General features: G+C 37.2%; 1 protein-coding gene and 1 long non-coding RNA gene across 2 annotated transcripts in view; both read right to left on the reverse strand.

Annotated features, from left to right (window-relative positions):
• Positions 1 to 614: 614 nt before the first annotated feature.
• Positions 615 to 11,063, reverse strand: LOC118167187. The gene is made up of 3 exons (XR_004751000.1): positions 11,046 to 11,063; positions 9,996 to 10,110; positions 615 to 1,071 (listed from the first exon to the last, which is right to left on the reverse strand). It is a non-coding gene; the product is annotated as an uncharacterized LOC118167187 (long non-coding RNA).
• A 1,165-nt stretch (positions 11,064 to 12,228) lies between these two features.
• Positions 12,229 to 15,940, reverse strand: part of SH3RF1 (SH3 domain containing ring finger 1) — an 83,097-nt gene continuing 79,385 nt past the window's right edge. The window contains exon 12 of the mRNA XM_035326439.1: positions 12,229 to 14,844. Within this exon, the coding sequence (XP_035182330.1) occupies positions 14,676 to 14,844 (169 nt within the window). The 3' untranslated portion in view covers positions 12,229 to 14,675. The remainder of the gene's footprint in view (positions 14,845 to 15,940) is intronic.

Raw genomic sequence — 15,940 nt, forward strand, 5'->3', positions numbered from 1 at the left:
CATCTTCCTTATATATTACAGAGCAGCTGAAGACTTCATCTCCTTGTGAGATACAGAAGCCCGTAACATTGTATTTCCTTCCAATGACTGAGCATTTGAGTAGTAAATCAGAATAATACCAATCAGCTGGCTTAATGAGGTAGGAAGTAGGTTATTAAAAATGAGAAGAGGTATTTTTAGATGATTGCTAGTGCCATTTTTTAATTTATCTATTACAGTGAGTATTTTCCTTCAAAACTTCGCAGAAGCGATTAGCATTCCTGAAGAGAATTAACTATTGCTCACTCTAGACTATGTCAGATCAAGTGATGGCTGATTATATAAACACATGCCTTATTTCAACACTTTTAATTTGTAATCATTTTTAATAGGTATTGATTTTCAGGAGCACAGTTTATTACAAGATTGTCCTAGAATTCCAATGCATTTTTCTAGCTCCCCAAAAGAGGTCCGGTAAGCACGCCTGCCCAGTCACACACAGTTAGTATTACAGCAATCTAGGATGGAACAAGCTACTATCCTGAAACCTCAGAAAGGAATTTTATGGATCATATGTATTTACAGTTATTCATTTTATAAAATAATAAAATATTTACTGCAAAGGGGGGGAAGAAAGCAATTTAGAAGATCAGTCTAGATGGTATGTCTTTTATGTGATGGAAGCTGATGCAGCTGTAGGGTGCTGCAAGAGTCTGAGCTATTTTTCCAGAACAGGAAAATTTCATATTATATCTAAGTATTTTGCTTGTTTCTTTTTATCCTCACCTGCCTAAACGTTCTCTATAAGGTTTTGTATCATTTCTATACTGAACATACAAACTATACTATATTTACATACTACAGTGGCAGATTATCCCCAGCCTTCTATGGACAAGCTCCCCTTTCTGCCAGAGTTCAAGTTTCCTTCATCCAGTTTCTTCACATTGTGTTTATACTTGAATGCAGGACATGCTCTCTCCCTTGGCCCATCCAAGTTCTTTCAATAGACACAAAATTCATATACCACTGCTTGAGTAGGGTAAATTTCTTTAAGGAACTATAGATTTGCCAAAAAATCACTTCTGAAGGGCACTGAAAACTATACAAAAAAAAGAAAAAAAAAAATCATGACATCATGACTACCATTTAGGAATGAAGTACATTTGTCCATGTCTGAAAAAAAAAAAACAAAAACAAAAACAAAAACAAAAAAAAACCTTGAAGGTTAGCTTTTCAGAGAATTACTTAACAGAAACACCAAATATTCTGAGGAGATTCAAGGTAGCATTTCCCCCCGATTGTCTCAGCTTAGCTACTAAGCCAGAGGAGATACATAAGCGATGACAAAACATTTATCAGAGACCGACCTTGCTATTTCCCAAAACAAGATAGCTGGCTTCTCCTTACAGCTGATTCTGTGCAGCAAGAGGGTCATTAGGCATGACTTTTTAAGATGTATCTGCAGCTCTGACCAACCTTTACTGGAATGGTGAAGTCCATTGCTTTCCATTCTTTCTTTTTTCTATGTGCTTCTTCCCTTTGTGTTTTTCTCCCTTCCTGCTACACAGAAGGATAAAGAATGCTCTTCTTTCTGTCTTAAAGGAAGAAGAGTCATCTTTATCACCTGAAAATCATATTTTTTTTTCGTAATATTTCTCATAGACTGAAGATTTTCAAGCAAAATTGCCCAAATCTAGACTTAATTGACTACCACTGCATATTACAAAGTTGCATCGTGCACACAGATCACGATTATTTTAGGCTACTTATACAAGTGGGAAACATTGCAGTGTGCAATGTTTACATAGCGGAACTCATTCCTGTTTACTTCATCAAATCGTCATTCAATTTTGAGGATGCCTTTCATAAACGATTATTCTGCTCTAATAGTAACAAGCAACACATTTGCTTTGCAGACACCTCAGTGTAGCACTCCTGTCAACATTAGTTGTCTGTCATGTGCTCTAAAGTGTTTTAAAAAAAATACGGCATGCCATCTGGCTCCCAAACGCTCATTAAATCCATTGGAACATGAATGTTTAAGGAAGCTATGATCACACAATGCCCACCGCTTAGATATATGTATTTATTGACAATACAAGCAAGAAAAAAAGTGAAGTGGTTAAAATATTATTATTTTTAATATGATTTAACTTCTTACAATTAAGAACGTGCCAGTCATTTCAGAGAACAAAGACAGATGACAGATCCTATTCCCACTTTGTGGTCCAATTTTATTTCCCAAGTGACATGAAAAGGGAAGAAAAACTAGCAGGGGAATGGGAAACTCAAGCAACAGAGTATTTAGGTTGCTAAGAGGAAGGATGTCCTTATGAACAGCAATTCAGAGGACATGCTACAAGTTTCTTTTAAGACTTGCCAAGCCACTTACAGTTTTTTTCTTCTCTGAATGTCAGTTCTCCATCATTAATTGAGGCTAACAGTTACCAACTTCCCCTCTCGACAATGCCCCTGGAAAAGATATCACATATTCTATAGTTTTTGTCTTTTTTTTTTTTTTTTTTCTCCTGTGGAAGCACTTCTAGGCCTTACTGTAGAAAGAGAACTACACCTGAAAAAAACTGCATTAAGAGATCCAGGCCTTAAGCCCTATTTGGAGACTATAATTAATTTTTCATGGGAAACATAAATAGGTTAGGGAAGGATAGGGAAGTATCCAAAAAAGAATGAGCACTAAAGAAACGTGTAATAGTAGCTCAGTATTTCCTGCAATTTTTCAAATAAGATTTCTCCTTTTTATTAAACATTGCTAGACTTCCAATTTCTGGAAGAAGCATGTGCTTAAAAAAAAAAAAAAAAAAAAAAAAAAAAAGGAGGGGTGGTAATGTATATTTAGATTTAAAAGCTGTTAAATGTATGCAAATAAATTATCTGATAAATAAGTGTTAAGCAATTCTGCTTATGACATATTGGTACACTGCCTGGTAACACTGATGCAAGAGAAAAGAACAAGCTGTGATCCTGCAGACAACAGCCCAGGGAGTAAAGAGAAGGAGAACAACTGATAACCAAATGGGCTGAGAAGGGAAAAACAGTATGTCCTCGTCCAGTACACAGCAGGACTACGTCTCCTGCATAACACGTGGACTAGGAGGGTTGATTTTCTGTTGTGAGAACTGGGTAACATTGTACCGAGGCTGACCTTATCCAGCCTCTCTGCTCTTTGTTTAACTCAGTGCATACCTATTTTTAGCAGCAGAACTCTGCATAATGTTTTATAACCCATTTTGGTTGTAATGCTACATGCAGTTGCGACAGACATCCTTCGTAGCTGTAACCAATCTAGGCTGCCTATCTTGTTAAGCAGTTGGGGAAAAAAATGATAAGCAGGGAAATAAATAAGGCAGTGAATACCCCTATTTGGATGTGAAAGGAAGCCTTTTGCTCTAAGACTTCTGTACCTGGAAACTCAGAAATTATGACAAAAACAAGTCAGTTAATGAGGGAGGCGGGGTGGGGTGGAGCTTGCAAGCGAACCGAAACGCTGCCATGCTCTTCTGTTTTGCCATCTGGAACTTCACAACACAGCAGGAGGTTCCAAAACAAGATTCTTGTAAGTTAATAAATCTGTTATGCTGACAGGAGGGTCATTCTGTTTCTGATAAGACAGACTGCTCCCCGAGGGATGAGAAAACCCATGTATGTGGAATTAGTGTGCACTGTCTGTGCCAGCAAATTTATGTGAATGAGACAAGCCAGTGCTGGGCAGCCATTCCTAAGGAACAGCGCTTGCCATGTGAGGGGCAGCCATGCAGAGAGATTCATGTGATGATAGAATGGATACGCTGTAAAGAGCAGGGCACGGTAGGTATTCTACTTGTGGTAACTCAGAAAGCAGCATAAATTTGAATATCTTTATACCAGCTGAGAAATCACAACTGCCACTAATATTAACCGTTTCTGCATATTTTATCAGCCCAGCAAGTAAATTACCAGTTCTTTTTTTCCTGTCAAAATAATAAAAACATTCAGGATAATATTCTCCCTAACAGTACCTGCATTCCAGGCATTTCCAAACTCACAACAATTATACTCACATGTGACTGAAAAATGCAAAACACAAAGCCCAGTTCTACCATTTGACTCAAGCTCACTTACAGTAACGTTACTGTTTGTAACTCCCATGCCTCTAAACGTAATTGTTTCATAAGTAGGAATTTTCTAGTTTTATTTATAATATAAATGCATTATGCAAGTCATAAACAAGTAGATAAACACTATCTAAGTAAAACAAAGATCATCAGCCTGGACCACAGCTCCATTCTGTAGCCCTACTTTCTGTAATAAAATCCATTCATTCTGCTACTGCATGATTCAGTTCTTTCAGAACACACACATTAACACATAAATGTCGAACTAAGACAACTACAGCCATACAAATACTAATGGCACAGCATTCATCCATGTATCTTCCTTTGGAAAACAAGGCATTGCGATGCTACAGGTCCTCATTTCTTTTTACAGCATCATTTGAAAGGCAGCTCTTTCTTTTCAGACACAGGCTACACATTCACCTTGATTTTTACACCTTTAGCACAACCTGTATAAGCATAAGTCTTTTAGTTAATAAGGTGTGCAGCCATTCAATTTCTAGGTATAGTAATTGTCAGATTATTTCCAACCCTTTCTGCAGCTCATACCTAGCATTGGTACCAGTACCAATCCCAGAATTAGTGCTCCCTTGGCTGATACACTTCTTTTGGAAGTCTTCCTCCCTCGGTGGCCTCCAACTAGTTTGCTCGTAAGGCAAAGAGTCATTTATCTCACCCTTTCCTTTCCCAAAGCCAATCCTCTCCTTTTTAAAAAGTGCAAAGAAAGGAGAAAAGAAAAGCACGTGCACAGCGTCGCACCCTTCAGCCCTTTGGATAAGGTGGCAAGCCAAGAATTATTCCTAAAACCCAGAAGATAAAATTTGCAATGAAATAAAGCAGATTTTGATTACCCTGAAATTAAGGAGCTTCCCACATCTGTTTTAGTAAAAGGCTTCCCTCTCCCACCTCCCACTTTTGCATGTTCATTGTTCAAGTTATCGGCATAGGTAATGTTCAATTTACTTTTCCTCTACAACTTGGGTAAGTAGCTCTCCCGGGTACCACAGGTGTCCTCTTCCTGCCACCAAAACCAAACCTGTGCACCTACATTACAAATGTCTGATACAATGCCTACCTTACACCTAGCACTTCATTTCTTTTCCTCCAAAAGAAAGCATTTGCCCTCTTAATTTCTAACTCTGCATCTGTAAATTTCTCATCACAGGCTTCAGCAGTTTTCCAGCACTAGTACAGGAGACTCCACATGACTAACGTTGGACGTGCATAAACAGATTGAAATTATTGTCAGCATTGCCAGGATTTCTTGGAACAAGCCTCAATCCATGTGTTGTGCTGCCCAATTACAGCAGCGAAAGGCCTTTGCTCTGAACCTTCTTTCAGTGGAGACACGCACTACTCTCAGCGTGCGTGTCAGCAGACTGTTTTCAATACCCACTTGGTGAAAGTGTCTGGGATTATTTGCTTAAGCACGGTCCAAGGCATAATTTAAGTCGCCTATTCAGCAAAACTCACAGGCACCTGAAACTCCCACTGAAGTCAGTGTAGCTTTAGTGCATACACCAAAGGATTATACCAAAGACAGCCATGGTGACTAATGCATAACATGAGAGGAAGGGAAAGAGTATTCTGGGCCAATTCAGTCAACCATGACCATTAAACCTCAAAGTGGAAAATAAAAAACATTCTCTGAGATTTCCAAAGTGCTGTACTTTCCCCTCATATCTAAACATTAAAGCGCCCAAGAAATCAATTTTAGGATTGAAATGTCAATTGGATTTATTTTTGCTGGTTTAGAAACATATAAATAACTTCTATTTGTATGTAACATTGCATTTGTTTTCCTAGAACCAGATGCTTCACACCACTTTATTTCTGGGACAGTCCAGACAGAGAAAAGCTTACTCAGTAAAACACCTCATCACACATTTAACTATCAAGGCCATGCTTAAATCCATTCCTGTTCTGTAAAGGGCTTAACATTTTTTTGTTTGCTTTTTTGTTTAATGAGAGTCCAACTCACTTAATCCTTTCTGAAATGAAGGCCTAGGAGGTTAAATGCGAGAAAGAGGTGGTTGGGCATAACATCAGGCTACGTTATAATTAGCCACTAGACATGCTAGTTCTAGCTATAAAAAAGTAATTTGAAGTTATAAGCAAGATATTACATTCATGCCTTAGGGACCTCTTTTATATTTGGAATCACAAATCCAGCATCCAATCTCTGCTCCCAAAGCATTTGATTGTGTTACTGAATAGAGCAAAAATATAGCATAGTCCAGCTATAAGCTATTATAAATTTGTCAATACTTTCTATTTATGTCATTTCAAATGCCTGGCAGCTTTTAAGAAAAAAAACATCAACCAGAAGTTGACTGGAATCTAGTATTTGCCCTTGAAGGATCTACTTAAATGTTCAACTACCTCCTAAAAAATGCTGCTTTTCACAAGATTTTAAAAGAGAAAATACACAGATATATGCGGACAGATCTTCAGACTCGCACACAAACAACGAGGAAGAGTTACAGCCTCTGCCAGCGCTATCTGACATTCAAGTCCAAAAACCTCAAAACGCAGGTTTGCTAGTTTTTCTCTAACCTAACTCTTGTACTTGACAGAAGACACCTCTTGTACTGACGGACTTAGCCATTACTCAATGAAAACGGGGCTGTAGTGTAATTAAATCACAGCTGTGCAAGTATGCTCTATTGCTGTCAGCTACGAGTGTGATACTTCACAGTCAAAACCCAACCTGTTACACAGATCAGCAAAAGCAGTAAGAGAGCAGATGGAAAAATTCCCACATCATCCTGTTCATCAGTAACACACTTCAGCTGAGCCTACACAACAAAGGTTTGCCAACATAAATACATTACACTGCAAAGACAGACGCAACCTATTGATTGATCTTTTTCCACCAGCACAACCTCCGAAAAGATGCAACTGCTCTGGGAGCAGACAGCTTTCCCAGCTTGGTTTAGCCGTCCGAGGATGTTGAGCAGCTCCACCACCAAGTCTTGCCATGGGCCTAGACTGCACCTGCACTCAGGCGATCTGGCAACAGATCTGTCACTGCAGGGGCCCTGCTGGGAAGAAGAGGCCTCACAGACACATAAGTAGTGAGGTTCTGTTGTGGTCCTCATCTCCCAGACATCCAAACACTTGGTCAGATCCAGTAATGAACCACAATGCCCTACTGTGGGAGAGGAGTACTGGCATCTTTTATTAAGGGACAGCTTAGTGACAAAAACATAAAAAAGAAAAAATTGTAGTTAAACCAGACAATGTTTCACTGATCTCTAATTACAGGGCTCCCACCCATTCCCCACTGGGGCATAATAAAGACTGGCATGTCATCAGTCAGAGAGAACTGCAGCAACTTTCCCATTCTCAGAAACCGATTGTCAAAGCCGGGCTGATCCTGTGCTCAAGGGAACACTTGAGAAATGTTACCCAGAGAGTTATATATTTTAGTATTTAGATTTTCTTGGATCGTCTAAATGTAGGAGTTGGGCTTGATTCTTGTGGGCCACTTCCATATATTCTCTATGTTCATTAATACTACACCAGATGAGAGAAACCAAACCGCAAGAACACTCCCGTGTTGTGAATATTGCCAAATCTTATTTGCATTTGACAACAAGTTAACATGGATTTCCTTATCAAGGAATTTAGATGTTACATCTAATCAGGTACAAATCAGAAGTATTTTCCAATGTTTTATTGACCAAACCTGTTGCAGGCCTCCAAAAATCAATACGGTCATGGCACACACAGCTGGGCCAATGACAGTTGTTTAGGAACCTTTGTCTGGTTCACCTGACAGAACTCAGACATCATCTCATTCTTGCTCTCCGTCTCCCAGAGACATTCTCAACAGAAGCACTCCAGCTTCCTGTGAGTTATGCCTAGCAGTCTTTGGCAAAAAAATTTACTTCAGTATTAAGGAGTATGCCTGCGGTACAAGGGTACTGAATGCATAGGCAGGGCGATCACCCCTTTTAATTATTTTTTAAATGGGTTTTAAAACATTTATCTCTTTGCATGTGTTCTTATCCTTCCTGAAAAGGCTGATCTTCACATAACCCAATATTGTGTTTTTTTTTTTAAGTTATTAAATTTCATCCTTGTAAAAAAAGCTGTAATGCATATCAGATGTCATAAATTGCTAAATGCAATGAATTTCAGTGATACGTAGGACAATATAGTTACTTGTAAACTATAATCTTGGAAGTTGGACAGAAGCATAGAGCAAACCTTTGATAACGGAGAAAAAACAAAGCAAATTTTCCTGATGTGCATGTATTCATTGAAGTTGCCTAGCAAAGAGAGTATAGAAAACTTATTTAAACTGTAAACTTTTAAGAGCTAGCATTCTTCAGCTTATTGAGAGTTCAGCCAGCTGAAATAAGAAATTTGACCTAGGTCATGTCCCTTGTTGTGGAAAACAAAGTCAATGACCACTTTAAAGACATTCAGCTGCTGACTCATCTTCTCTCCCAAGCCTCCACAGATATACCATGAGAAAATACTGCCGTAACTAACCACAGAAGATTCTGGGGCTAGCAGCTGTTTCCAAATCAGACACTACTCTGCAATTATGGATCTGAAAATTTATAGGTTTGAATGAAAAGTGACCAAGTCTCCCATGCATTACAGTGCTGCTAAACAGCATCATCTTTGATCTAGTTGGAGCCTTATCTGTACCAGTGGGATAAACATTTTTTTGAGAAAAGGATAACACAGCCCCTAAACCTCTGTATTTTCCAAGTATGAAAATGAACAAGTTCAGTTTCTTTCAGATATATTCTTTCTCCAGTGAAGATATATTCTTTCACTGTTTAACAGTAGGGGGCATATTCAGTGTACGCCAGCAAAGTTTAATGAAATCAATGAAGTAGCACTGATTTGCAGTAATTGAGAGTCCAACCATGTGTTCTAATGCCAAAGAATTCCGATCTTTTAAAGACTTATATTGCCTTCCTTTCTAGAAAGTGTGTGTGCGTGGCAGGATGGAACCTGGGGGGATCAAAGTCCGTTTGTTTTGTGGAATGGGGTTCTATCTAAGACAGCAGGGACAGAAAACACCTGCACAGATATTTTAAAATCCTGACATTTTTCTTTCTGCCTTTGTAATACACTATTTTTTTCTTGCTGTGCTTGCCAAATTTCCACTCTTTACTCTCCTGCACAGGCTGTTCCCACCACTCTGAAAATAAAATGTAGCTACTGTTTGGGCACATCTCCTGGACTGGTGTTGATTTAAGTAACTACTGGATGCAAACATCAGAAGGCTTTGGGTTTTGCATGCCACGTAAACAGGACCATAATATAGGGACTTAGGTTGGTTGCAGAGAACAGCTGGGTAGTATTCATTTAAATGTGCTACGAGGGATTTTTTACAAGCTAGTTATAACTATGTATAGTTGAAATCTGGGGCTAACGTTACTGTGTTTAAATTGTCTGTAATCCATTGAGTAGGAACAGCAGAGAAGTTAAGGAATGATTTTGCCACTTCTATTTTGAGAAAAATAATACAGCTGACAGGAAAGAGAACAGTAGAAGGAACGGATACATAGTAATTTCTGACATCTACTAACATTATATTCAGTGTAACTGCCATGATTTGATAGGCATGCATGAAATGCTCATTATGTTACATTTTGAATAGCTTTTGCATATTGCAGATCAGATACAGTGAATTCATTTTTGTTTTGTTCCTTGTATCAGGCTGATTCTGATCAAATTGCTCTTCAACTGCTCAATGGATCAGCTAAGTCTCTCACCCACAGAAATCAATCTGCAGGAGACTTCTCTAGGAGAAAGGTTTAGATGTTCCAGCTGTTGATGTATTTGGAGGCACGTGTAATCATCCATCAGAACCTATCTGCAAGTCCACTAAAACTAGTGAGCATTTACATTCAGAACGGGCTTGACATCACATACCTCACAAGAACAGGAGTTGTCAGTTTGCCAAATGAGGAAACTGAGGCTCAGAAAGATGAGACCTCTGGTTTTCAAGTGCAGCTGCTAACTTCAAGGACCTCAACAAGTTTGTCTCCTAGAAAGTAAGAGGAATTTGGGTAACACTGAAAAAGACTGCCTTGCATCTGTACCATTTCCCAAGACAGCCCACAAATATCAGTATACTACATGGATTATGTTGCAAATAGACACTACCACTGTTTATTAATGGCAGCCTGTAACTCCTGTTGTGGTTTTTGTTTGTTTTCTTTTAAATCAGTACTCAGTGTGATATATATTCTCAAAGCACACCCATCAGGTGCCTTTCAGGTAATTCATGAATACAGATGTCTTGTTTTAGATTTCAAACGTGTTTTGACATGAGAACAACTATGCAGCTCAGGCCAACCAGAACAGTAGTAGTTCTAAACACAGGCAAACACAAGCTTAAGAGACTAGGCAAAGACTGAGGGCTACATTTTCAGTCTTAGACATTCAGTTTCCCCTTAGGTCCTTTCATAGAGCTGGACTCTGATAACCGATCACAAATAAGTTAGGTAAGATCCATGTCTTCCAGCTCATTTTCTCTTTCCCACTCATTCCTTACCTTTAATGTCTGGGTCCTCACCTTCAACCATCACCATTCTCAGCCCTTATTTTTCTATATACAGGTATTTTGAGTACACCATCTGATTAATAACTAAATCATTCAAATGAACAGTAACACTGGTTTTGGTCAAGCCAAGCTTCAGATCTGCTGTAAGATTTACCATTAACTATTTACCACAGTGCAGGAAAAGAGCACTTGACGATGACTTGAGAAGTATACTTATTGCAGATTCATGGTAAGAATCCAAAGAAGATGGGTGCATTGTTATGTCCTACAATACCCAGGATACCCTACAAACCAGGAACATCACTATTTATTGTGCAAATATATGAGACTATGCTGTTGGAGTTTTATTAATGCCAGACACAAAGCTTTTTAAATAGCCAAATGGATTCTTGTGCTTCATTAAAGTCAATACGCACCTTTAAACATATTTGCTTTGCATATTTACATATTTGCATATTTACATATTTGCTACTGGAAAAGAGCAATCCAGTTGAAACATTTTGCCAGCCCTATGAAAAAGAAACAATGCTCAGAAGCCACATTTTTAAGCCTACGCAAAACTATCATAATTGGCATCACTGCTGTAAGGCAGAGGTAATGAAGTGAGGGTGAACAGGGTTTCAGGCACCTTTGGCAATCCAAACGCTAAACACATATTAGAATTATTCAATAATTACAATACAGGAAAACACACATACACGCACACACACACACACACACCCCTCCAATCCAAAGAAATAGTTTTACTTCTTACCACGACATTTGTGTGTACTTTTCTCCTACGGATACACTGATGTCTGATCATAATTCTGAAAAAAAATAAAGCTGTTTGTCAATAATTTCCACCCTGCATTTCTAACACTCATGTTGCTTTTTTATTGTTAAACATATTTTTTAAATTAAGGAAACAGACTAAATTTACAGAGAGGACTTGAAGCTGCGTCACCCACTGCTAGCAGGATGTAGGACCAAGTCAGTCTTACCTAACAAGAAACCTACCGTAGTAGCTGCAACATTTAGAACATTTAAACATTTTTGCAAATACTATCAGGAATAACTTTCTGTGATTTTTCCATCAGCCACACATATATAGTAGAGGAGTGAACACATCCAAATCGAGGTCTCCTACTTAGGCATTACTGTCTGTCTGCTGCACACAGAAATCTTCTTCAGGGCAAAGGAGTCTCTCGCCACCCAACACCTCTACCTCGGTATATGCTCAAACCTCAGGGCTGGGAACTCTCTCAGTACACACACAGCAAATCTATTACACAAGGTACTTCCTCTAAGGAAAGCACTTTTTGAACTCCTGTGTGCCTGATATAAGAAGACCTAGAGCAAACTAGTCAGTCATGATCAGATTGAGATGGAAGTTACCTACATGTTCTGAAGTTGTTTGCAGAAATAAGCAAAGGGAAAAGATCAGCCAGATCCATCAGTTCTTTCTACAGTTTTTGCATAATATTCACCGTTCCAAACTTCCAACACTATGGAATCTGAAGACTTTCTCCATCAGCAGAAATGTCCTCCTATAAATTCTGAAATTAATTATTTTTTTTTCCAAGTAATTTATATTTAATGTTTGCATACACATTTTGATTTAGCTGTTTGCTAAGAAAATATTTATTAGGATTGGAAGTTTAACATAGTAAATCAAACACTTAACATTCACTGGACTTCAAACATAGATATAAAATATCTTACAAAACTTTTATGGAATTACACAAAGCAAATGCACAGGGTTTGTCCGTTTCTACACTGAATTAATCCCAAGCCAAAACCAAAAAATAACCCCTAAAAGATCACCAAAAAAGGAATGATAAACTGCATTTTTGTCATTGTTGCACTGCTACGTAATAAGCCCTTTTTACAAACAGTTAATATTAAAAAAAATGTATTCCATCTAACAGAACTACTGTTTTAACAGCTGATTTTCAACTGACTTTACACCATGAAATTCTATTAATAGAGGTACCTTAGTCACTTCGTTTAAAATATGGAGAGTAGAGATAGAAAAAATTAACCTTTAGTAGTCTTCAATATAAAATGCAATAAATTTTCCAAAATAAGAATATTATGACACACTAGTGCCAATTTATGCTGACAAAAGCTGATATCAGCTTCTTTCTAACTAAAAATTCATTTCACAAAACCTTTATATATTACATGAATATTCAAGTAAACTATTTAAAATATTTAAAACCACAAAAACTGAATTATACAGTGTTTCAGAGAGATGGTTAATTTGGGAATGATGTCATGTCCAACTACATATACTTATAGGTATACTTTTTCTTACTTTTAAGACCATCATGATAACTACCTGATATGGCAAGGAATCCTTGTCGCTAATATGATATTTTTCAATGTATAACTTCAAAAAATAAAATGATAAGGATTTAACACATCACTATTCTGTATACTGTGTGACACTGAAATCACACTACTGGCTTCCCTTTGTAAAGTGCTGAGTAACAGCCAAATTACATCAGATTTAACTGGAGATGATGGTGCTCAGTGTCTTGCAAAAAGTCACAACTGAACTTCTACAATCAAACAATAAAATAAAAAAAAAAGCAAGTTCGGCTGAGTAGCGTGTGTGTTCACCAGTGTCAAATCTCTAACAAAACCCTGAAAGACTAAAAACACTTTTCTTGCAGGCTGCATTCTTTATATCCATCAGCTGCAAGGACATTAAAATATTTTATTAATGATTCAAACACTGGACACCTTCTCTAGCTGAAGGTGAGTTGCTCACTAGTTTTGGTCAAGTGGCTTTTGGGAAACTTTCAGAGCAAAATAACCCAGCAACAGGTAATTGGGATGGAAAATGCAAATCATGCACAGCTATATTACTGCAAGAATTGAGTAACACATGCAAGACAAAGAAAAGGTCAGAACATACCAAAGTAGCAATGGTTAAGAAGTTAGTAAAGTTTTCACAGTGTTTCATACAGCCTTTTACTTTAACACAAGTGCATCACTTACCACCACTATTGCTCAGACATTTTTAAACATCTCTTGGCCATGCAGATCAGTTTGAGAAGAAAACAGCAAATTACACTTCTTAGTCATTTTTAGACATTAAGTACAACTTATAAATTTATTTTTGTATTCAGTCTTTTCAAACAGGTGTTTTCAAGTTATCATTGTTCTAAGTGTTGGGCTTTAACATTCCTTCCAATTTTGTTGGATCCTGAGCGCTGAATGCCCAAAGCTAAGCTTTGTTCAAATAGCCCAGTTATTACATAAACAGAAGCTACAGGGAATTTCTTACCGACACTTCTAAATTTCTTCCTTCCTAACCTTGAGATGATTCTAACCTTGAGATTGTTGAATTTTAATCAGTTGTTCACATACATCTTTGCCTCCTGGAAACATTGCTTGGGTGATTTATGAAGGAGTAGAACTAGACTCAGGAACACCACTGACTTTTTTTTTCTCCATCCAAAGAACTAAATACACATTTTTTCCCCACCTGGCAAATTCTATTTGACGCCACATCACCACCACTCAACATTAACTCGTAAAACAGAGACTTACTCCACTGTCAGACACAGCAGGGGAAAAATGTCCAGAGGATAAACGGGAGGCTCTTTATCAGATATAATTGCTTGTTCATAAGGAGAGAATCCAGCTTCCCCTTAGTTATTCTTTCATAAATTAATAATTTGTTAAAATCATAGTCACAAGAATTTCAGCTATTACACAAAATTCAAGTTTAAAAAAACAAGAATAAATTAGTTACAGCCTTGTAAACAAATGTTCATTTATGTAACATACTTGGGGGAAAAAAGTTCCTCTATATAATAAATCAGACAGTACAAGGCACACATCACACTTAAGAATCCAAAGTGATAAAACCAGCAGATGCCTTCATCTTCTTTGTTCGCTGGTGTAATTGTGCTATAGACACTGTAAAAATATGTAATATTTTTGTTTACACTACAGTCATTTGAAAATATTTAATGACTGTGCTTTTTCTGGTAAAATACTTGTGCTACTTTACAGTATGGTATGATTTGAAGCTCTTGGAATGAATCTTCTCAAATGTTCTCTACAAAGCTGCCAGGGAAAAGGCCAGTTTTTCCATTGCGTTGCAGAGTGCCTTTGAACCAGCCATCCTCACGTTTTTTGTGTACAAAAACAATGTCACCTTCCTTAAGTTCAAGTTCTGCTTCACTCTGAGGAGGATAAGACACCACAACTCTGTACCTGTATAATTAGAGAAAAAAAAAAATTCCACCTTAGTTCAGGTTCTTTTTAAAAACCAATGCTTTTAAAAATATTCTTGTGTATGTTAAAACTTATCAAAAAAGAAAACTGCATATAACTGTTTGTTGAGTAGAACATAGCAACTTAAAAGTTAAGTATATCTTGAAGAAAAAATAATAATAGCAACATAATGAATTTAAGTCAAACGTAAGCATCTCCTACCACGATTTTTTAGCCAAGATCCCTGTAAAAATGCACTAAAAGGTCAAATAACAGGAGAAAAACTGTAAACACATTTTTGGACATAAATTTGCATACTCTTCCAGCTACCATGACACAACAATATCAAAGCATTCACAGCAGTAATTGGGCATAATTTTATGACTATATGTTTAATATGATGTTATCCCTGGGAATGTTCTTATGGAAAGGCATAGTATAAAAAGATGCAACTAACAAAACACATTAATTTGCGTTTGTTTTTAATTATTTGTGTTTATCTTAGAAGCTTTCCAGGAAAAGAACACATGCCATCTTAATTAGACACAGTTGCACAATTTGTGTACTACTATATTAAACATTTTAAAAAGTGTTCAGCCCAATAAGTTTCTTTAGTATCTGACTGATAAGAAAAAAAAAAAAAAAAAAAGATGTTTTTCCAATTTTTCACAGCAAAAATCACTTTTTGAATATGACTTCCACTACACATTAAATACAGGCCACAAACACTCTTCTATACCTATTTTCAAACATGTATAACACCACTCGATCTAATAGCTCCGTAGACAATTGTGTCAACTTCTTGAAAGTTTTCTGATAATTATTATAATTGAGTGTCTAGCTACACAGCCAGTAATGCTTGCATGTTGAAATCCAATTGAATCCATGGCTGACTGTAGAATTAAAAAACTTTTACGGTTAAGAGCCTTCAATGCAGTACTGGAAGATGTGTTGGATAAAATCTGATTTCACGCATGAAGAATGTAACAAGATACTTTTAGTAAAAGATAGTATACCTACTATAGCTCGATGTACCCATAACAATATAAGTTAATTCTGTAATGCTGATACAGAGAAAGATCTATTTTAGTAGTGC

This window comes from Oxyura jamaicensis, chromosome 4, assembly GCF_011077185.1.
Source record: "Oxyura jamaicensis isolate SHBP4307 breed ruddy duck chromosome 4, BPBGC_Ojam_1.0, whole genome shotgun sequence".
Lineage (NCBI taxonomy): Eukaryota > Metazoa > Chordata > Aves > Anseriformes > Anatidae > Oxyura > Oxyura jamaicensis.